This window comes from Pinus tabuliformis, chromosome Q (assembly GCF_031772625.1).
Source record: "Pinus tabuliformis cultivar Carrire ecotype Pingquan chromosome Q, CPIR1, whole genome shotgun sequence".
NCBI lineage: Eukaryota > Viridiplantae > Streptophyta > Pinopsida > Pinales > Pinaceae > Pinus > Pinus tabuliformis.
The window spans coordinates 797058176-797081689 of record NC_142296.1 but is presented as its reverse complement, the minus strand read 5'-3'; the positions used below and the strand labels follow the sequence as shown (position 1 = coordinate 797081689).

At 38.6% G+C, this 23514-nt stretch overlaps 1 protein-coding gene across 12 annotated transcripts; it reads right to left on the bottom strand.

Annotated features, from left to right (window-relative positions):
• Positions 1–12792: 12792 nt before the first annotated feature.
• Positions 12793–22085, bottom strand: LOC149221881 (CASP-like protein 2BC2). Of its 12 annotated transcripts, XM_089385263.1 has the most exons (5): positions 21829–22085; positions 18727–21780; positions 15826–16082; positions 15461–15498; positions 12793–13640 (listed from the first exon to the last, which is right to left on the bottom strand). In XM_089385263.1, exons 3-5 carry the CDS (start codon positions 15983–15985, stop codon positions 13584–13586), a joined length of 255 nt encoding a protein of 84 aa, XP_089241389.1. In that variant the 5' UTR covers positions 15986–16082; positions 18727–21780; positions 21829–22085; the 3' UTR covers positions 12793–13583. The 12 variants fall into 12 exon arrangements, 5 of the variants coding, with proteins under 5 accessions (XP_089241389.1, XP_089241390.1, XP_089241388.1 ...); XR_016249399.1 differs by having other exon boundaries at positions 15461–15562; positions 15835–16082; positions 18727–22083; XR_016249401.1 differs by having other exon boundaries at positions 15461–15524; positions 15835–16082; positions 18727–22083.
• Positions 22086–23514: the final 1429 nt, after the last annotated feature.

The following is a 23514-nucleotide window of genomic DNA, read 5'->3' as shown; positions in this document are numbered from 1 at the left end:
TTCTCCTTCGATTCACATCTGTCTATGTATTTCCCTACTGCATTTCCTATGGCTTTTACTGACTCATCTCCCCAGTAGTGTAGAGGGAGGTGAGGTAACGTGACCCATACTGGCACAGCACTAGGTACATCCATTTTAAGATCGAAGTCTGGAGTCCATCAGTTTAAGTATAATCCTCTGGTATCCATGAAATATGGACCATTCCTAAATATTATATCTATGTCTTCTTTTGTTTAAAAATGGAAGGTGTAGTACCCTCTTCCACAAAACCTTATTGATATTTTCCCATTGATTGTTGAGCTCCAGTTTCTTTCAACCCATTTTTGAACTGATTTGGGTGATGGCCATAGCCCAATGAATTGTCCAACTAGGCCGTGTTCAGCAAGAGATAGCGCTGCTCTGCGCAGGAAGGAAGGTGGAAGAGAAATTTCTGGGATGTCATCCAGTTTTTTGAAAAACTTGTTCACTATTAGCCTGATTCTTGGAGGTCCTGTTGCAACTATAAAAGAGGAAAATCGTTGGCTGCATTTTCATTTCCCTATTGTCGTTCTGGAGGTGGTTCACCCTCATCTGGTGTTGAAAATGCAACAAGATGATGGAACTTAGTGGAAAGGAGTCACTTTCACTAAGTGGGCCCGTAGGCTATTTTTGGCGCAAAGTCTATTTTTAGACATATGGATCATGGTTTATGAGTTGCAAGATGTTGTTTATGGATGATTGGTCATGTTGGGAAAAATAGATGGACTTCGATTTTTGGATGACAGCAGGAGTGATCAGAGTCTATTTTTAGACTGCCAGGTTAAAAATAGAAAAGTCAAATATTATTGTCTCATAATAATATTTAGCCTATAAACTTTATCTTATCCTCTTGGAGCACTTCAGTTTGAGCTACAAATGTGGCACATGCAGTTGTCAGAAGGAAATACGCTTTTCTTATGAGTCAGTTGAGCTATTGCATGCATGACATCAGTTAGAACTCATGCATGTGAGTTCTGTGGAGTTGGATGTGGAGTTGATGGAGTTGTGTTTAGTTTGACTTCGTTAAACTAGTTGTCATTAGTCTAACTGCAAGTAGACTAGTGATGAGTGATGTGAATTAATTGATTAATTTAATTCACTAATTATTAACTCATAATGCAACTGAAGAATACATCAGTTAACTCAGTGCATGTACAGTTCAGTGGAGACAGGTGTTAGAGGTTGAGATTGCTATCAGTTGTGACTATAGTTGTGCATGAGATCTTGCACAAGCAATGTATTGAGTATGCCCATGATAATTGCACAACATATGCCCAGTAGAATAGCCTGTGCTCACGTGATTTCCAGTGTGAGTGATTTTCACAAGGTAAATAGGAGTTTGGATTAGCCATTCATCATTCATTCTCTTGCAGGGTCGTGCAGTGGAGGCAGGAAAACAGTGGAGGAGATTTGAGGCATCAGATCTGAGCTAGTTTTGTGTGTAACAGGTGGAGATAGTACTGAGTACTTGTGAGGAGTATTGTACTATGTATTGTTACATGTTCTCAATCATTATAATATACAGATAGTGTGGGGTTTTTAGCTGTATGCTTTCCTCGGGTTACATACTATGTTAATGTGCGCATGCGATTGATGTTTCATTGTTTTTAATGCTGCTAAATTGATGATCAACATAGAGGAGGTTATGTATTATGCATGTATTCCGCAATAGTGTATAATCGAGATAATCTCTGTGAATAAGTGTCATATTATTCAAAATTTCTACATTTGGAGGATCCATTTGCTCTGTAGTCTCAGCAGCAAGGGGCCGCTGAGAGGCGGTTGCGTGCAGGGTGAGAACCAGGTAGGTCACGCAGAGTAGCAGCAGGGGCGCGCGATGTGATATTGAAAAAATTAAATATTAAACTAAATATTTTGAAAATAAAAAATAAATTTTGAAAATTTTTAAATTTGAAATTCTATATTTTTATTGGCTCACTTACATGAAATGACTAATTTCATGGTGTTTAAAATTGAATTGTCAAAAAAAAAAATAACAACATATTTTTTAGTTTAAATTAAATTATTTGCCTAAAGTATTTAGATTTATTTTTAAATATAATTTGTTTATTTAGACAATTTTTAATTTATTTATTTTTTATGTTTTTTATATGAAAATATTGATGTTGTGTTTCAAAATTTATATATTTTTAATTTTTAATACAATTTTTTACAACATAATAATAATAACAATAATTTGATTTTAAGAGATATAAATATAATATTATATGTAAGTCTATCTTAAATTGAGGTTTATGATTACTATATAACATATTTTCTATATACATGGTTTTGGAGGTCTTTAACATTTAAATTAATCTAAAGTGGGTATCAAATACATTTTAAGTAAGAAGCAAGTATTAATCAGCGACACTGCATATTACACTTGTTATAATATTAACTTATATTCAAGGGGATTCAATGTGATAGAACAATATATGTGGCATGTTCTATGACATCACATCATCTGTTAAAACACATTCACTGTAATATTTCTTAGAGTAAACATTATTAATATTGTTATGTTAGTGCCAAGTGACATTTAGCGATGGTGTTGGGTCATTTTTTTGGTATACTGCATAATTTTTATGGGTTTTTATAGTTGAATCTTTGTTTTCGGTGTATTTTTAGAGGCTGACGTAGGCTCGCCACCACCACCAAGGCTACAAAGCCCGAGGCCATACATCAACGTCTGGTGTTCAGTGGTGGAGGGCTATGGTAAATATAACTGGGAATTGCACCAAGAGGTGCAATGGAACGTCGATAAGAGGAGTGGGGAATGTGGAAGGAAGTAATCAAGCGAAATATATGGACAATGAAATACAATCTAAATTGAGTTTCTATATATCTTCTAAAGAATGTAGCAGGAGGATAAATTTAAGAAGAAAGTTACACTAGGCATAAATATCCTAGAATAATGACAATTCTTGTAGGGACAAGGTACATAGCAGAGGAGTTCAATTTCTTTGGCGTCTTTTAAAATGGCATGGATTAAATTATAAAAATTAAAAATAAAACATAACAAAGTAGCCCCACCTTCTAGCTAGGTATTCCCCGTAAGGGTTTCTTAGAGAAAATTTGTGTGTTTATTGTGGAAATATTTTAATCAAGTAAAAAATCAACTAAATAAAGAATCTGGAATCTAAGGAAAAATTAACAATAAATATTTTAGTGATTTTTTCAACTTCGTTGTGAAAAAATATTCCAATGGAATATCTATGGCAATTTATAGATCACATTCAACATTGTTCATGCAAAGGCTCAAACACAAAGGTTGAGTTCTTAGCTTTATGGACCTTTCTTCATTTTGCAAGCAAGTGGGGAGTATCCAAATTAGAGGTCATGGGTGACTCTAAATTGGTGATAGATTGGACATGTAAAAACATTGTGTTGGATAATGCATGTCTTGCCCCCCTTCTTTAGGAAATCCAAAATATTATTCTATCCTTTGCAATGGTACTCTTTCAAGCATAACTACAAAGGTTGAATCAAAATGTACATGGATTATAAAAGGAAGTTTTGGAATTATATCCTAGCCTTTTTTGTTTGTATGAGTATTGGGATAGCAATGAAATGGATATCGCGGAGTTCCATTTCTAATTATGATTATTTGTAACTCATCATTTATAATATCTTTTTGATCAGCATAGATGTTTCTTGAAACAAGTTGTTAAGCATCAAGTTTTGTTATCATTATAAAAATGTTTTTCTTTTGTCAATAAAATGGTGAATATAATGTCATAATTATAGCAGTTATTTGGACTTTTAGGGAAGTGGCTTTTTAGATGTTGAATTTTGATGAGTCCTTCTAATAGTAATATGTATATTATCCATATTTATATAAATGTAAACTTTCTAGTTTGGAATGTGTGTGCACATATGTTTTTTCTTTGTATTCAACATTCAAGATGAAAAAGATTTAATTTTACAATATCATCTTCCTAAATTAAATTTTGCCACCACTATAAATCTCCAATATTAAACACTATATATTGATATATGAAATTCTTATATAAAATAATAAATTATGATATTATTAATATATTTTCAAAATTAAAAATAAAAATCAAATTATAAAAATGATAAAATATTTAATTCAATAAAATTATAAATAACTTAAAAAAAAAAAACATAATTAAAAAATAAAAAATAAGTTTTATATAAACGTTTTTTTTATATAATATAAAAATAATATTCAACATTTTCCAGAATATAATATCATGTTTTTTTCCCTCTGAAAAAAAAATAATATTCAAATATTACACAACAAAAGGAAAAAATATATTTAAAAAATAATATAACAAGTTCTATGATATATAACAAAAACATTTATAATATGCTCTCAGTATTGAGAAAAAGAGAAATATTAATTTTCACATTCACATTTTCTCAAAATAGATTTTGCCACCAGTCAATCACTTCAAGAGATTTGATTCCTCTAAGCTATTGATAGATCTAGAAGTAATATGAATCTATATTGGTTTTGAACAATACACTATAAAATGCTAATTATAAGAACTTTTTAATTTTTACTAGCAATATTATACAAAAGAATTTTTAATTTGTAGCTGCTTTTGTAGAATATATATAATTAGTTTTGTTATTGATATTTTTAAAATGTTATCTCTCACTATATATCTTTTACTCAACATGCATATTGAAATCTCTGATTTATAACCTGTTATTATTTTTTTATTATTAATAATTTTAAAATATTATATATAAATTCCATATTAAAAATATAATAAATTACAATTTTTCATATTGAAAATGTAATAATTTACACTAACTCCCTCATAATTGGAGATTTTCCACCTTTTTCAGATTATCAACTCCTCCATCACTGGATTGTAGCCAATAACGATTGTCCCCACTACTAATTTAGCAATTAAATTATGATAGATCTTCCTATAATATATATATATATATATATTTCAAGACTATAAAAATTTATTTGACAACTCAACTTTGGCATGCCATTGGCCGTATGCATAATGTTGATTCCATGTTGATTGAATCCATAATTGCTAGGACCAATAATAAAACTATCAATTTCCCTAAAAAGGTGAAAGGAAACGCCGATAGGATTGTTAAATTGAAAAACTTGTACTTTGGTTTTGACAATCAAGCATATAATAATTAATATATTAACAATTCTAATACTCTCCTCCACGACTCCATAGATTGATGGGATGGGGAATGGATCGGCTCTGCGACATAGGCTAATGGAACCCTATTGACAGGGGTTTACAGGCCGTTCTACGGCCCTGTAAGCCCCCACACCCCCGTACTCCCCACTGTACCGTGTTTTTCCGTGCCGGTTCTCTTTTTCCCACCCGACCCGCGGCTCCTTATAACTTTTTCACCCTCGCTCCCCCGTTATTTTTCACCCTAGGTTTTTACCTCGCTTCCTGCACTCTTTCGCTCATCGGAACGGCGCCTTGACTTACCTGATCCGACGACAGCTTACGGGGGCGGTCGTTTTTCTATTTCTTCCTGCGAGAGCGACCTGTGTTACAGCCGTTCCACCTGCATAACCATAACGGTCTCCCCCGCTGTCGGTGCCGACCCTAAGCGGTTACCAGGTTACGAGGCGGGCACTAGCAGGCGGTTACCAGGTTCCGAGGTGGGCACTAGCAGCTGTCGACATGGACTCTGAAGAAGTGGATTATTCGGATTCCCCGCTGGCGGAAAGCTCCATCTGGCATTCCATGTTCACATCATCTGGGGGTCTGCACAGTGGAAATATGTCTGCCAGCCTTGAGCATCTCTCTCCATCTATTGACCCGTCTCTCCCATCTTCCCTTTTCCCTGGCGAGCCCTCCTCCTGGAACTCTTTTGTTGTTCCTTCCCCGGCTTCTCTCGGCTTCCTTGCGGACTGTTTACAGTCCTGCCCAAACGGCGCCACCCCCCAACTGCCGGTTTTACCCTCCCTTTCCCATTTTCCTGCAAATCCCGTGGAGATCCCTACTCATCCCGTGGAAAACCCTCCCCTTTCAAACCCTAACCCTCCCTCGGTCCCTCCCGTCCCCTCTGGCAGCTATCACGCCGTCCCCCCTCTCCCGGAAGCCATCCCCACCCCCGGGTCAATCCCCCATCCCCCCCCTCCTGTTCCCCCCCCCCGGCGGGCTCACAGGCTCCTGATATCCCGGGCCGCATGTCCTCCCGCCCCTCAAAGAAACAACGTTGTTTCAAATCCAGAGCCGAGGACGTCTTCCTGAGGCTTGAAGAGGATATTCAGTGGGGGGACGCTATGGATCTGGCGCACTGTGTCCTTGTTGGCCGGATTCGGGGCAGACATACCACGGCGGCAAAATTGAAGCAATGGGCCACGGAGATTTGGGGACAATATCTAGCGGAAATCCCATCTGTCCAGACGTTTGTGAGAGGATGGTTCGCACTCAGATTTGCAAGGGCGGACCACACGAGCTGGGTACTTTCATCATTTTGGCACTTTGAAAAAGCTCCGGTCCTCCTCAAGCGGTGGACGCCCCTCTTCGACCCGGAGACGGAGTTGCTTGGCATTGGGCCTGTCTGGGTCAGACTACCGGGCCTGCCTCTTCAGTACTGGTCCGAAGATATCTTCAGGAGAATTGGGAACTCTCTCGGTACTTTCATGGAATCTGATAAATCCTACATCTCGACGGGTTCGATGGCTTATGCAAGAATCCTAGTGCACATGGACACCAGGGGGGGAGTGCCGGAAAATATCACAATTCAATGGAAATCCACTTCAAGGAAGTAGAAGCTCGACTATGAGGGCATCCCCTATCGTTGCAAAAGATGCCACCAGGTGGGTCATCTATACAAGGACTGCCCCCTCCTCCAGAAGACCCAGCAGGCAGCCACAGGCCAGGACCTGCCCACTACAGAAGGTCTACCTGACCCTCCCGCAGCGGTGGCACCAAGGGCGGATCACAACATTACTTCTGACACGGTGGAAGCGCCTCCAGCACCTCGCCGCAAGAAGCAAACATCGAACTCGACTCGGCCTCCATCTCCTCCACTGACGCGTTCAAAAGCCGCAAAAGGAGCCGTCTTCTCTTCGGGTACGTCCTCTCTTTTGTCTGCCTCTGCTTCTCTACTTGCATCTTTGAGTTTATCAGCCCCTGGCACGCCCCCCCTATCAGGATCCCCCCTCCCTCTTCCCCGTCCGCTCTTGACCTGGTTAAGGTCGTCTGCCCGTCCCAACCCCCTCCCCACACGCATTATTTGTCCTGCCCCATCCCGAAGCCATCTGGCTTACCCATCTCCTCCTCGCTTCCCTCTTTCCCCCTCCCCTCATTTCCTTCGCCCTCCCCATCGGTAAACTCATCTCCGAGATACTCCACCCGCTCGACCTCTAAGCTGAAAGTCCCGGACTCCATTGGGCTGTCGGTGGAGTCCCTCATCCTTTCGCCCAAGCAGGGGCGTGGCCGACCTACTACTTTTTCAAAAGCACAGAAACAAGCGGGGGACGAGGTCATCCAAGGCAGACAACATACTATTGATAGGGCCCTTAGAGCGCAGGACACCCTCCCCCACCCCCCTCCATGAAAATCATGTCCTTCAACTGCAGAGGGTTGGTCAGCCCGGAAAAAAAAATCGGCCTTGAAGCGTCTCTTACTCTCGGACCCGGTGGACATCATCTTTTTACAAGAAACCTTATGCAGAGCAGACTCTGTCACCTCCATTCTTGATTCATGGTTGCCTGGGTGGACTTTCACCGCCATTGATGTATCGGGCCGTTCAGGGGGCATTTCCATTAGCTTTAAGAACAATTCCATATATCTAAAGAATATCTGGGGTGGAGGGGGATATTTGGGGGCAGACATATACTCAAAAGATCTGGAGGAAAATCTTAGAATCATCAATGTCTATGGACCCTGTCTTAACAGAGAGCACTATTGGCAAAATCTCTTCAGCTCCCCTCTTCTCCAAGCCGGGAACACCATACTGGGTGGAGACTTAAATTTCTCTATGGGCTTCTCTGAATCATGGGGACATCTGGCACAGATCGATCCCCTCTCTGACTACTTTGGGCAGTTGCTAGAGGATCACCATTGGATTGATCTCCCTTCGGCCAAAATCCAATACACATGGAAAAACAACCGATCAGGGGACCATAGCCTAGCTAGAAGGCTGGATCGTTTTATCATCAAGGAAGCGCTCCACAACTATCACCCTAGATCTCGGCAGTGGGTGGGAAGTGGTGGGATCTCGGACCATAGACCTATATACCTGGAAATGGGAGCAAGACAACAGGCCCAAAAGGCCCCTTTCAAATTTAATTCCACTTGGCTCCGGGATCCCACTTATATCAAATTAATAACTGATTTCTGGAAAGCACATCCGATCCCTGAGGATGCAGACCCAGCCACTGGCTTTGTAAGGAACCTCTCCGAAATCAAAGTAATCTCAAGAGATTGGGCAAAAATGAAGAGAAAACAGGATGATCAAATGATATCTCTTGCTGGACAAGCCATCGAGGTTCTGGAATCCCACTCAGATGGAACTTTTATTTCCCCAGAACAGAAATCTATGTATGAAGGCCTCATCAATAGGAGAACACAGGTTCTCAGAGACAGGGAGGACTCCTGGCGACTAAGGAGCAGAGCCATTTGGCTCAAGGAGGGGGATGAGAATACAAAGTTTTTTCATCGCTTTGCAAATGGTCGGAAGGCGATCAACACTATCTGGGAGCTGCAAGATGGTCAAGGACATCAGGTTAGCAATCCTGGAGAACTTGCCTACCTAGCCTCTTCGCATTACAGGAACATATACAAGGCCCCGGGAGAAGCAAGTCTATTAGAAATCATGAGAGTGGCAGAACTCTTCCCCAGATTTGTGGATGATGAAGATGCAGAGGAGCTTACAAAAGATATTACGTTGGAAGAGTTGGAAGCTACCATCAAGGGTTTCCAAAAGGACAAGAGCCCGGGACCTGACGACTGGACCATTGAGTTCTATCTAGCCTTTTTCGAACTGCTAGGAAAGGACATTCTCAAAGCAATTAATCATTGTAGCCACACAGGATCAGTCCCCTCGACCATCAAAGCCACTTTCATTGCCCTTATCCCCAAATCCGATAAGCCGGAATCCTTCAATGATTTTCGGCCTATCTCGCTCTGTAATTGCCTCTACAAGATTTTGGCCAAAATCCTAGCGAACAGGCTCAAGCCCATCCTCTCTGCCAATATATCCTCTGAACAATTTGCCTTCCTCCATCGACGCCAGATCCATGAAGCTATTGGCACTGCCCAAGAGCTTCTTCACTCAATGCAGAGCAAGAATTTGAAAGGAATGATCCTAAAGGTTGACCTCTCAAAGGCTTTCGATAGGGTAAACTTGCTATACATCCGAATGCTTCTCACCCATTTGGGATTCCCATTCCTTTTCATTAAAAGGATCATGAGCTGTATCTCTGATGTACCGTTCAGTGTCCTCCTAAATGGCTCCCCCACCCCTTTCTTCACAGCCGAAAGAGGTCTCCGGCAAGGATGCCCCCTATCTCCCCTACTGTTCCTACTCATCATGGAAGGGCTAAGCAGGCTGATTGCTACTGAACACAGGAGAGGCCGAATAAAAGGGATTAAAATTACGGAAAACTGCTCCCTTACTCATCTTCTGTTTGTGGATGATGTACTTATCTTTTTAAATGGAAGCATGGCTGATTCATCAACATTACAACTAGTTTTTGATCTCTTCCAGAAGGCCACAGGTATGATTATAAATGTTCAAAAATCCACCTTAACAACTATTGGTTGTACTCCGCAAGAGATCATCTATACAAAAAATCGCTTCCCCTTTCAAATTCACCCTATGGAGGAAGGGCTGAAGTATCTGGGTTTCCGTGTGAAACATGGAGGATATAGAATAGCTGACTGGATATGGCTAATCACAAAGGTGGAGAAGAGATTAAATGTATGGTATAATAGATACCTCACAAGGGCAGGAAGACTCACTCTTATAAAGGCTGTGTTGGAAGCTACGCCGGTGTACTGGATGTCTCTGGCTTGGATACCAAGAGGGATCTTAACCAAGCTTCAAAAAATATGCTGCAGATTCCTATGGAAGGGGAACAAACAGGGAAACCTCTTCGCCTGGGTAAAATGGGACACCATTGCAAGGCCTAAAAAATGGGGAGGCTGGGGAATAAAGAGACTAGATTTATTTGCAAAAGCTCTGGCAGCTAAACTGGGATGGCAACTTCTTACATCTCATAGTCTCTGGAAACAAGTAGTTATGGAAAAATACATTGCACCGGAAAGCATTTACAGCTGGATACGCAGGGAACATAGGGGAAGTGGAAGACATTCAATCATCTGGAAAGCAGTCCTCAATTCCCTTCCCCTAATTCGGGAGGGACTTACATGGAGAATCCATCAGGGGAATTCTGTCCGCATTGGTATAGACCCCTGGATAGGATGCGGCAATGCACATCGGCTATCTGGGCAGCTCACAGCACATCTAAGGAATCAGGGCGTCACTCATGTTGCACATATTGCAGATCAAGAAAACTCCAGTTTTCTTCATCAGGCTTGGAAGACAACACTAGATCTCCACATCCCGGAGCAATGGAGACAAGAATGGGAGTCTTATACTGAGGCCCTCACACAAGCACACATAAGAATATCGGAGGAGGAAGACGAGATTGTATGGGCACTAGCCAAAAATGGAACATATACCCCAAAGGAGGGATACCTACAGCTCATGCAACCATATCAGCCCGATAATACACAGCAGTGGTGGAGAGCTATATGGCATCTAAAAGCAGCCCCCAGAACGCGTTTTCTCATGTGGGCTATCCTCTACAACAAAATTCCCACGGGTGCAAACTTGAAAAAACGATCCTTCTATGGACCTTTCTGGTGCCATTTGTGCCGAAGCAATGAGGAAGACACTGAACATCTCTTCCTTTCCTGCCCGGTAGTTTGTGAACAATGGTCCTTACTTACCTCACGCTCCCCCTCCCTCCATCTATGGCATGGCCTATCCATCATCGATGCCTGGAGAAACTGGCAGGAGCAGCACTCTGGGAAAGATAAGAACATCCCACTCCTCATGTGCTGGTCCATCTGGATAGCAAGGAATCGTGCGATATTTGACCAAAAACCTCCACACTGGCCTGTCAGTATTGCCCACATTTTTGCAGACCTTGCACTCATACCCGATGACCCTCCACAAGCCCCTCCTCGGACCATAACCCCATAACTCATTGATAAATCTTTCACCTGGGCTTACTTTGATGGCTCAGCCCAAGAGGAAGGCTGTGGGGGGGAGCCCTCCTCTACCTCAGAGAAAACCACTGTTTCATGCTCCAAATTCATCTGGGACGGGGCACAAACAATTATGCTGAGCTCACCACTGCAAAACACCTCATTTCCTTTGCACATGAGAAAGGATGCACAAAACTACAATTGTTTGGAGATTCAAAACTTGTCTGCAACTGGCTCACCAGAAAATCAATATGCACTGCTTTCTCTTTGAGACATACACTGGATGAGGCACTCAGACTAACAGATGCTTTTGAAAAATTTGATTGTCATCATATTTACAGGGAGCGTAATGCTCGGGCGGACTACCTTTCCAAGCAAGCTGCGCAGAGGCAAGAAGAGGACTGGCTAATCCAGGAAGAACTGGATGGAACCTTCTTTCAACACTACCACAGACCCTTTGTTGATCAACAGGCACAAAGGGGAGCACAGCACTGAAAGGGGTCCCATCATACACACCACACTGTTTCTTTTGCTTTTTCATATAATCTGTTATTTTATGACCTGTATCGACCCACGGGGGTAACCATAGTTTTAATTTGGGCAGCAAGCTACAGCTGCACAGCAAATGATGATAGTTATAAAACAGTCTGTATATAGCACGGAAAAACATTCACAGTACATGTTTCTTTTTTTGCTGTTCTTGGATATATACCTCCATGCGGTGGCACACTCCCTGCGTGGAGATAAACAGTTGGGGAGAGGAATGTATTCTTTTTGTTTTCCTTTCCAGGTTTGGAAAAACTATCACAGTTTTTTTTGACAGTTTTGAGAGGCATCCAGCCTCAGTATGCATATGCTCAGCATCTACAGAATGTAATTTCTTTTGACTTAATAGAAATTACGACTTTTTCTACGGGAAAAAAAAAACACTCTCCTCCACAGGCAAATTTATTGGTTAAGAAAAAAGTCATTTGAGGCAAATTTATTGGTTAAGAAAAAAGTCATTTGAAATAAAAGTTTGAATCTAGTGAGAAGTTAATCTCAAGCGGATGGATGCTTTGATAGGATAACCTAAAATGTTCAAAGGTGTTATCCTCCAATGCCAGCCATATAGGTTGATGATACCTTACTTTCACAGAGGTCATGCAACACAATAAAGTAGGGAATCATAACTACTTCATTAAATAACCAGATGAGTGCAACGTTTAATCAAATGGAGTGCATGTGATGTTTGCAAAATTCAAATTACATCATTGAAACATCCCTATATAAAGGCTACTTTTGATGCCATATACCTAACCATCAATCGTCAACCAAAAATGATCGACATATTAAGAAAAACATAGGCATTATCATCAACCACAATCATTCATTACTTTTGATGCCATATACCTAACCATCAATCGTCAACCAAAAATGATCGACATATTAAGAAAAACATAGGCATTATCATCAACCACAATCATTCATAACTGTGTCGCAATGTTTGAACAATAGGGCTATTAATTATTGACTTATCATCCATTTTTAGGTCATGATATGCTATAGATGCGCTGCAAGTATACAAAGTTACTAGTTCCCCTTACTAATGCTAGATTGCCTAAATTTAACCTGCTCTTTTAGAGAAGCAGAAAATAAACTGGGTTCACACTTATTGTTCAAAATCTCCATTCTTGATGGCATCGCAACCCGACATGAAGAAGCACAACTTCAAAACATGTACTGGACTTTTCCTTGTCAATATGATTTCATACAACAGACATGGGGATGGACCTTTCCTTCATTATATCATCTCATACTACATCATTGAGATTGAACGTTCACATGGATATGGGTTTCCTAATTAAAATGTCATACTGTGGTCTTCAGCAAGGTGCCCACTATCATTGTCTTTCGATGAGAACAATTTTGTATATAGGAAGCAGGGCTTTACAAAATCATATCAGAAAAATAATGGCCAGAGTATGCGTTACACATTTTATAAATGTTAACATTCTGCCATCTTTCCACCTTCATGATAGGATATTAAATAGTAGATCCTGTTGCAACCAAAGGAAGAATTATTTTCCACACAATTAACAGATGGGTTGTCTTGGTCTTTTTTAGTGACCCCTTCCGTGCTTGCCATAATAAACACATTCTTCATCCTGCCACCCAGAGTAGAAATCTCTGCCTTACAGCTCTGAGACTTAGAGAGTGAAGGCTCCAATTCAAGTCAACAAAAAGGTCTGGCTTATCATCACATCATAGAGATGATTTGAGGACAAGCCTACCCTCGTTATTATCTCCATCTGCATTTTCTTCTTCTACTCTCAATTCATCCATGTCTGTTGGCATAGAATTTCCTTTGGAAATCTTTGATGCACGTCACTTCAAGTCTCTTACATCATAAATCACTTCTGCAAGTAGGGAAGCCTTGTGTTTCTGCATCATTGAGAAAAAAACAGAACCCAAGTAAGTTCCACCACACAGAGAATAACAGGAAGAATATAATTAGCCCCCTACTAACAATAAGACCAATCTCACCTAGCCTTATCGAAGGTCAAAGTCTAAAAAGCCATAATATAACAAGTCATGAAGCTAAGGTCTGAGTATAGGCCATGAGGCACTCATACACAACCCCAACATATATACATATAAGACATGGTAGAAAAAAAAAAACATGAAGCTTAGGCCTGCACATTGCCCATGAAGATGTTAGACAATGTAGTTATCATATTTGGAATAGAAGAGCAATTTTATATTTCACGAAGCACGTTATAGGGTGGAGTCTCTCCTCTCGTCTGACCTAATTTTGTAATATCTTTTGAACATTGTTTTAGTTAGGCTAAAGAAATATATCCTTTAATACAAATATAATCATTGTTGTGAAATATATATATTTCCATAAATGTACACAATTTATATTGTTAAATGTAAAAATGTATAGTATACAAAAATGTATTGGTAGAGTTTCAATATTAAATGAGGATCCAACTAAAGATATGTAACCCTTTTTTTCAAATAAGCTTCACTAAGGGCGTATCATGAGTGCACAGGCAGGTATTGGCAATGGAAATGTCAATTGACGTTGCCATTGAGACATGATTCTCTGCACTTGTGAACACATGAATCATCAGAACGAGATTTTGCTCGGATATATCTATATGGAATGCCCTTGTTACTTTTTATACAAACTTTGGAAAAATAAATAATGTTATGCATTTGTTTGACATCATGCCTAAAAGGTATGAATCCTCATGGAATGCAACAGTTGGGGGATGCTCACATAATGGGCTTGCCGAAGAGGCATTGAAGTTCTTTAGCCAAATGCTATGTGTTGGCTTCAAGCCAAGTGAAATAACCTTCACAATTGTCCTTTGTACAATAGAATGAGCCCCAATAGAGTAATCTTGAGTTTCTTAGCCCTAACTTTGGCATAGACCTCATTAATAGTTAATATTTGAAATAACTCTACAAACCCTAAAAAAACATTCAAAGGGAGCATACGCTATCATGGCCCAATTGCATAATTGGGTGCTCCCTAGGAATATGTTTAAATGTCTCCAGTGTCATACATTATAAGCATTTCTCATCCATTAGAGAAGCCTTAGTCGATCCATACTTTGTAGGCAAGACTTGATACAACACCAGCCATACAAAAACAAGTTTATATGATATCAAGTATATGCTATGATCACACACTATTGAACCTGGTGATCCACCGAAATTCACTATCCAAATATTCCCATCTTCTATTCAAAATCAAGACTATGGAAATATTTAAATACTATAATATAATAAATCATTGTTTGACCCACCTAGTCCGCATAAGATATAATGATATTATGCCTTTCAAGTATAACAAATCACAATTCATGTTTGTATCATTGAAGGCATGACAAACCAACCACATCTCAAATATCTCAATTATGTTGATGCAATAACACATATCATGTAATGGTTTCTTCATGTGTTCATTCAGAATTAACAATGACGTGCAGGTAATATGTTGAAGATAGGTCTCTCAAATACAATGACTCATTTCCAAATTCAGATTATTTGTCAAGAATGATCATACAAGTTAAAAAAGGTGGAAACTCTAAACTAATTGAGGCATAACATCCTTGCAAAGGATCATTGAATTTGAGTAGATGCATTTAAATATCCTTGCTGGCAGAGAACACCATTTGGCACTTGCTCGAGGTGGTTGAATGGAAAATAATCTAGCACAAAGAGGTTCCTTATGTAACCAATGGATCTACCTGTGTTGGCAATGATGCACATAAGCTCGCGGTAATCCCTGCACCAACAATGGAAGGAATGCCCCTACCAAGGGCCATGAATCATGGACATGGATATGAATTCTACAAATTCAAAAATTCATTACCTATGATGATATATTTTACAAAAAATGTGGACTATTATTGCAGATATGAAGTAAAATCATATACAGAGTTAAAACTGATAAATATGCCAAGCATGGATTGAAATTTTCTATTAAATATGCTAACGTTTACAACATTTTGGAAATATATATGATGAAGTTTATGGATATTTCACTCGTTTCCCAACTCTACAAAACAATCATGGTAATAGTAAATGAATGTCAACCTATTATTGACAATACCTTGTTTACCTTCTATAACATGTGTAAACTGAATGCTTTTGCCTTTAGGTCCATACCATCTAAGAAGATTATATGCAGACATTCCAAAAATAGTTTCCATACTTGGACTCACAAGGAAGATACTGACAAGCCCCTCTCTAATTCGGTGACAACTTTTCATAGAAGATACAAACTTTCATCCACCGAAATTCATTTTGATCCCTTTCTACCAAGTACGCAGACTCCGCAGCTACAACAAAGGAAATGTAGGCCATTTTCTGTGACCAACAAATTTGAAGGTTAGCATGTCTTTTTCATTCTTTTGGGAACAACCTTTATAATGCATAAATTAACATAGTATATTTAAATGTTAGGAAAAGAGAATAAAGCTACAATGCAGCCAAATTTCCTTTTACTCTTAGAAACAAGTACAATTGAGAGTGCATATCTAACTCCACACTTATTAGGTGACCACAAGCCAAAGGATGTTAGTAACAATGATCAGACATGATGGCCAATATTTTTTCAGTGTGGCAGGGCTTTTTGGAATGCAATTCAATATTTGGAAGATTGGAAGCAACTTTAACAGCGATGCAACTACACCTTTCTTTTGAAATGAAAAATTTAAAATGGTTTCTTATTTTATAAGAGAGTGTTTCTAAATATAATCCTTTTTATAGTAGCAAATTAGTGTCTGAAGGAACTGAATGCTTCAATTTGAATACCAGTTGGAACTACAAAAAATCCGAGACATGAATCTGACATATTATGTCACCGCTAGACATAAGAGTTGAAAATATTTTACCATACAACATGAAATATATCTTTCAAGAGCCAGAGTAAATCTCTCCAATATTGAAGGAAAACATGCATCCATTAGCTCTAATGTAGAATCGATAATTTGGAAGCTCTGAATAGTGCAAAACAAAGAGCTCTTGGCTACTTTCAGTCGAGAGCTTTACAAGCAATAGTCTCACTGGTAAAAGCCAACTGGTTTTACCAAGTGGGCAAGAGTTTTGGGATTGCATTTTTCAGTAACCTAAATGATGAATCCAAGGTTTCATTTGGTTAGGATGGTATTATAATTGACCAAGACTATAATAATTTGGGTCAAATTGATAATAATTATCTTTCTCATGCAGCTACTACATTATGGCATGTTGAAGGTTGTTTATAGTCCATAGCCAGTGACTCATGCCTGGATTGATATCATCCAAAATTTTAAACCAACAGTCTTTCTTCATTGAAAAGCAACTTGAAACAAAACATACCACATAACAATGTGATATGTATGATATCATCATCTTGATTCCCTTACTAATCTTAGGAGAATTATTAGTGTAAAAAATAAAGTTCAACACACAAGTTTTAAAAACAAAAGTACAAATGTAGCAACATGATATCAATTAGAGACATTTGAAATCATAAATTAAAATCCTAGGCTCATGACGCCAATATATTTATGTAATTCAACGTCCATCTTCATCACTGACATCACTAAACTCTTCAGCTTTGTCATTATCTAGAATATTTCTAAGTAGTACATTACCATCCTCGTTGGCTAGGTGGTGGTGTATGGAAGTAGGCACTAAGACCCCTCTTCCTCCCGTGTTTTCTATTAAATCCAATCCACTTCAATTTCCATTCAATTAATCAAACCCACCCACCCCATTCCAGCCATGCCTATTCTCCACATCGTACGATTCCCTCTTGCTGCCACATTGTCTGTCTCAGAAAGAAAGAAATCCAACCAACTTCCTCCGTACACAAGAAATCCTCCTATGTGTCCTATATTATCCTTCTCTTTTCCCCTTTAAAATCACTCCCACTTAGAGAAGCTTTCATTGCAATCCTCAAAGCCATCGAAATAATTAAGAAGTTCCTTCTTGAAAACAGATTCAATATTAGGTGCTAGGCAATAGTGGAGGGTGTTATTTCTTCAGGAAGGATCATATCGGATCTCCATTACCCTACATTGTGAATGTGAAGATGCAAAGTGATCATTATCCCACACCCCTGTGGTAGTATTCGTGTTAGCATCTTTGGTGGAGTGGACTCTTGCCAGAAAGTAGAGGCTCCTGGCTTCTTACAAGTTACAAACCCACTTCTTTGCCTCCCAGGTATGACATATTCGATGGTACAACCCCACCTCTTTGCCTCCCATGTACGACATATTCGATGGTATGTAGGTGCCTAAAATGTGCATAGAGTGGTGGTATCTAGACAAGATTTTTAAGAATCTTAAATGCAACTCTTTTGTGTTTGTAGTAGCTTGTGCTTATATCAATGACCTCATTCCATTCACTTATTCAATCTAAAATTACTCATTATCTCTTAATGTCCAAATATTGTTCATCACCATTGTCATGGTTGCCTCCGAGTTCGTGGAAGACATGTAATTTTGACTGTATCGTATCTGAACCATGCCACATATTCAATGTATTTCAAACTTCATGCACATAATTATACATGGAAGGTCAATGCAACTTAATTGTGCTACTATGCTTTAAACAGTCACAGATTGGTCTAGAAAAGAATAAATAAGACAACCACTGTTGTATTGATCTGAGATCTGAACTTCAGAATTTATCAATACATAAATCCTTGTCAAATTTCAGAATTGCAACTCTAAATATTATAACAAAATAAAAAGAACAAAACATGAAGCGCATTCAGAGCATAATTCTGGTGTGCATTTAATTCGTAGAGAAAATGCTTGCCACCCAATAAATCGACCAACTCAAAATCCATGGAGCATCCCTTATGATTTGTACCAAACCAATTAATGACTTTACAAATAATTAAAAATTTGCAACTGTAAATATAATAACAACATAAAATTAACTAAATGTAAAGCCACTAATTGAAATTACGAGCACAATTTTGGTGTGAAACTTAATTCGTAGAGAAAAGACTTGTCACCTAAAGATTCAACCCACTCAAAGGCCATGCATCATCCCTTATGATTTGAACCGATCAAAGCTTTGTCTTGTTTCAACAATGTTACAACAGATGTAGCAACCCTCTATAATGGAAATTCCTAACCATCAAGGGACTAGTTTTGTGCACTCTGGAAAGCTACTCACTGTCACCACAACAACACTTCCTCACACTTCTGGTGGGCTCCTCTCCAACTCGAGGAGGGAGGGGGTCTTCCCAAACAATCAAATTGCTAAGGCTATCGAATGAACACATAAGGTGAATTTTGAAGAGTAATCCCTTAACGAAATGGGTGACGATAGTACACTGGACTAATGGGTGATGTAGGAAAGGAATATGAAGGTAAAATCCTCAAGACCAAGTGCCTAATCACACCTTGGGAAATGGAGTCAAGGGAGCATGATCAAACAGGGAAAGTGCATGCAAATTTAAGGCAATATGGGTTGCTATCCATGGCACAAATCAACCAGTTTGCTAATTTTCATTACAGAAAATTACCTTGGAAGGTTACAGGGGCCATACCTAAGCATTTGTCATGAATGTGTCATTATGTTAACCTAGCGAGAAATTGGTTTATTATAGCAAACAAGTGATTTTATTATCTCTACCCACAGAGAGGAATTCTGAAAATTTACTACAGTAATTAATGAACTTGTATTAGTTCAGAAATCTTAGAAATTGTGCCACGTAATTTAGCCCAGATTTCTCCCTCAGTTGTATGGCCTCCTTGGAAATTATGCCACTTCAATAAACAACCCCTGAACAGCCTCGATCTGCGTGCATCAGATGTGATCCAAAATCTATACTTTTGCACCCTTGTATGGCATGTACAACCTCACATATGTACCCAACTACCTTGGGGATTGTGCAGCTGCATGGCTCCTACAAATGATTGCCTAAAGATGCATGCAACATGAGTAATTTGGCACTCATTCTATTATATAATTTCTCTCTCTCCTGCAATTTATTTTTTGTTCTGCTCAGCCTCAAATCCTCACCTGTCAAGTGTTATAGCTTTTTCTGTGAAAACCTTCTTAGGAATCTTCCTCCCCAACACCTTGTGATGACTCCTGTTCTGAAACTACTCCATATTAAATATCTTAAATCTATAGTCTAATGTTTTAGTTAGATAACTTGTTATCACATTGGAGCTCTCAATTGGTAAGAGATTATGCCTTGAGCTCACAATTGGTAAGAGTTGTTGCATTAAGTCAGATTGAATGATGATGGGAAAATAATTTAGAACGACAACAACATATCAGTCAATAAGCTCTTCTATAATTGGGGAAAGGATGCCTCTTAGAAATTCAAGATAACGTGGCACCATGTTGCAGGATATGAGGAATCTCATAAGCTTTATGTAGGAGTCAAGACTATGATCAATGAGTTCTAAAACTATAAACTTCTAAGGAACCAAGAAAACTCACAAGCCAAAGAACTCCTACATTGTTGACTGCCCCTAGTTTTTCTTCAATCCACTTAGGTCACACCTTTTAGCTATTTTATTGTTGCTTGAATTACAACGGTATTTTTTTATTACAAAAATAATATATGAACCAAAGCTTTTCCAGAACCCTTGATCCATAAGAATTATAGACCTCTTACCGGAGGTGAAAAACATAGAATTATAACATAGAATTATAGACCTCTTATGGGAGGTGAGAAACAAAGAGCCAAAATAGAAAAGTCCATTCACATTTTGTCTACATGGCTCCAAACAACACAAAAAACAAAATTCTTTACACGATCCCTCCTGGTGGGTCTTAGCCTACCCAAAAACTGTACTCATGATACATCAATATTCAATATAGATATTAAAACTTTGTTGCTTGGACAGTGCAAACATTTCGGATACTCAATTAAAGAATTGATGAACGATTTTACCTGACCAATTCATGTCCCAAAACCAACCCTTTGCATGTTCTTTCCAAATTTGAAGAATGGACAGTTGCAATTACAAAGAAATTATATCAGGACGATGTTTTCAAATGAGAAGTTGCTCAGGTCATGAATAACAAGTCTCAATGATGTGTTCAATTATGCATCTCGGCATCTTGAACCTTCCATAACTACTTTTATTTCTATCCCCTCAATTAAATGAGAGATTTTCCAAAACATAAATGGCTTACTCAGATACTAGATAAAATCTTGGAGAAATTAAAGTCGCAAGGGCTGTGCTGCAAACAATGGACTTCCTTGCAACAGATCAGAGGCATTCCTCTTTTGGAAAACCAATATCATGGGATAAACAAACCCCCAGGCAGAGAGAGCATTCTCGATCAAGCTATGGCCTCCAAGTGAGAGCACTCGCCTGATGCTAGTAGAACGCATGACTGATAATCTATTTTCTGTTTCATTCTTTTCTAGAAAATATGGCCTCCTAAGCATAGAAAAAGTTGCGAAAAATGTGAATAGAATCGAAGAGACAACATTTCTTGTTGCAAATGACCATGACGCCAAGTAACCCAGTTCAGATGATAGCTCCAAAGTGCAGTTTTATGCAAGAGAAGCTAGTAGACTCATGCTAGAGGCCCTTAAGCGAGGACCCACAAGCCAGAAACAAGAAAATGAGAAGGAGCTAAGGCCTGAAATCTGTTAAAGTGAAGGAGACCATTTTTGACACATCAAGAGGTGATCGAGGGTTTGTCGATGGAACCCTTGTTGAGAAGTTCCCGAGGCCATTAGCAGAGGAAGGGAATAGCTATACTAAGATATGCTTCAACAACCTAAGCTTTGGTCTTGAAGCTGCTCCTGTTGGAGAGAGAGCCATGCGTAACCTTTGGATTTCCCAGTGCCCTTGTCCATGATGATAGTGCATTCTTATAGCTCACCGTATTGGGAGAAAACAAGATTTAAAGCCTCTGATCTACTGTCCCAGATGAGGCCACGGGCAAAGATTTTTCTGTGCACTAGATCTTTGTCCACAAGTTTTCGAATATTTCCCAGAAGCTGCGAGTCTTTCTTGGCATTCTTAGATGATGTCCATTAGCTGCTCGTTGCTGAAGGGCTCCAACAACTTCTTCATGTCTTCTTCGCCTTCCTCAACTTCGATTTCGCTGTTGGTGTTTTTTATTCTACCTCTACCTTCCTCTTCATCTCTTCCCTGCTGGTGTTTTTTCTTCCACCTCCACCTTCCTCTTCTTCGTCATTGCCACCCTGGTTCAAGCTGTTTTGTTGGCTCATATTGGAACCCTTTTCAAACCCTTCAAAGCCTACAACATCTGGAAAGCCAGGGGCCACGAAGGCCTAGTACGAAACATTTCAGAAAAATAAAGTAGGAGATGAGTATGTCCACGTGGACGGACGACGAATCTGCTACAATAGCACGAGGAAAGGCATCATAATTGAATGTCTTCGGCGTAATCATAATAAATAATCTGAATGCGTTAAAACATAAATGACTACGAATTCTTTAACTACTACCACATAAAAATATATGATTCCTTGTGTTTTAAATAGTACTATTGTTTTCACAATCTGAACAAAATTATTGTTATCGCAATGTATAATATTGAAGAATTGATATGGTGATTCAAATTTCCTGGGCTTCTTTGTAATCAAAGAAGTAGTTTGATCGTCCAATAATTCTAGTAACCTTAGTTAACTTTTTGTTTAAAGATTAAAACTATATAATTAATTATCAACATTCTAATAACTCACTTTAAATTTAATATTTCCAACATCAATCTGAGTTTGCCTAGTTTCCTTAAGATTGCAAATGACAATTAGATATTTGATGCAGTAAAATTGAAATAGATATTGTTTATACATGTATATTTCATCAACGTTGGTTTCTGTTTGTTGTTTTCTAAAATGTGCGATCTATTTCAATTTCATTTAGATAGTGTTTATGCATGTATATTTCATCAACATTTGTTTTTGTTTTTTGTTTTCTAAAATGTTCAATCTATTTCAGTTTTATTTAGATATTGTTTATACATGTATGTTTCATCAACATTTGTTTCTTTTTTTTGTTTTCTAAAATGTGCAATCTATTTCAATTTCATTTGAGCTTATTATTTATACATGTATAGAAACAATTGTATTATATTTAATTTCAATTTCCCCAACTCCATATCAAGAATTGTTTTACTTCAATTTTGTTTAGACATTGTATAAAATCTAAGTACATAAAAAATACCCAACTTCATAACAAGAATTGTTTTACTTTTCACTCTCCCAATTTATTTCATACATCGTAAAAAAGCTAGGTACATCAAAAGAAACTCGACTTAAATTGAATAAGTTTTTAAAAGAAACACAAAAAATTGGTCGATGGGGTTTTCGCTGAAAAGTAATCTAGGGAATAGGGAATAATGTTGATATGTGAAAATTCTACCAATTAACATCTCAAAGCTCACCCCCTGGTTAAGAAAGTCGATGTCTTTGTCTCTTTGGTCCAGTACATGGAGAAAAATATTTAATGTGGCAATGGGCATGCACACTTGTTACTGCATACACTGATAGACAAACATGTATCGGGATTGCTAGACACATGTGTAAACTTGCAACAATCTCTTCATCACCCTGTGTCTCATCTTTCTCCCCAATCTATAAATAAATTTAGCTAGCCATCGTTCATCGACTTAGGAACCCTTATACACTCACCCACCCATTACCCTCACAGGCATCTTATTTTTGGTTGCATCATTTTACAATATTTAGGTTGTGATGGTTTCTATATTTTACAATATTCAAATTGTGATGCTTTCAGCATTTTACAATATTCAGACCGTGACTCACAACATTTGATTTGTGTCTATAACAAGG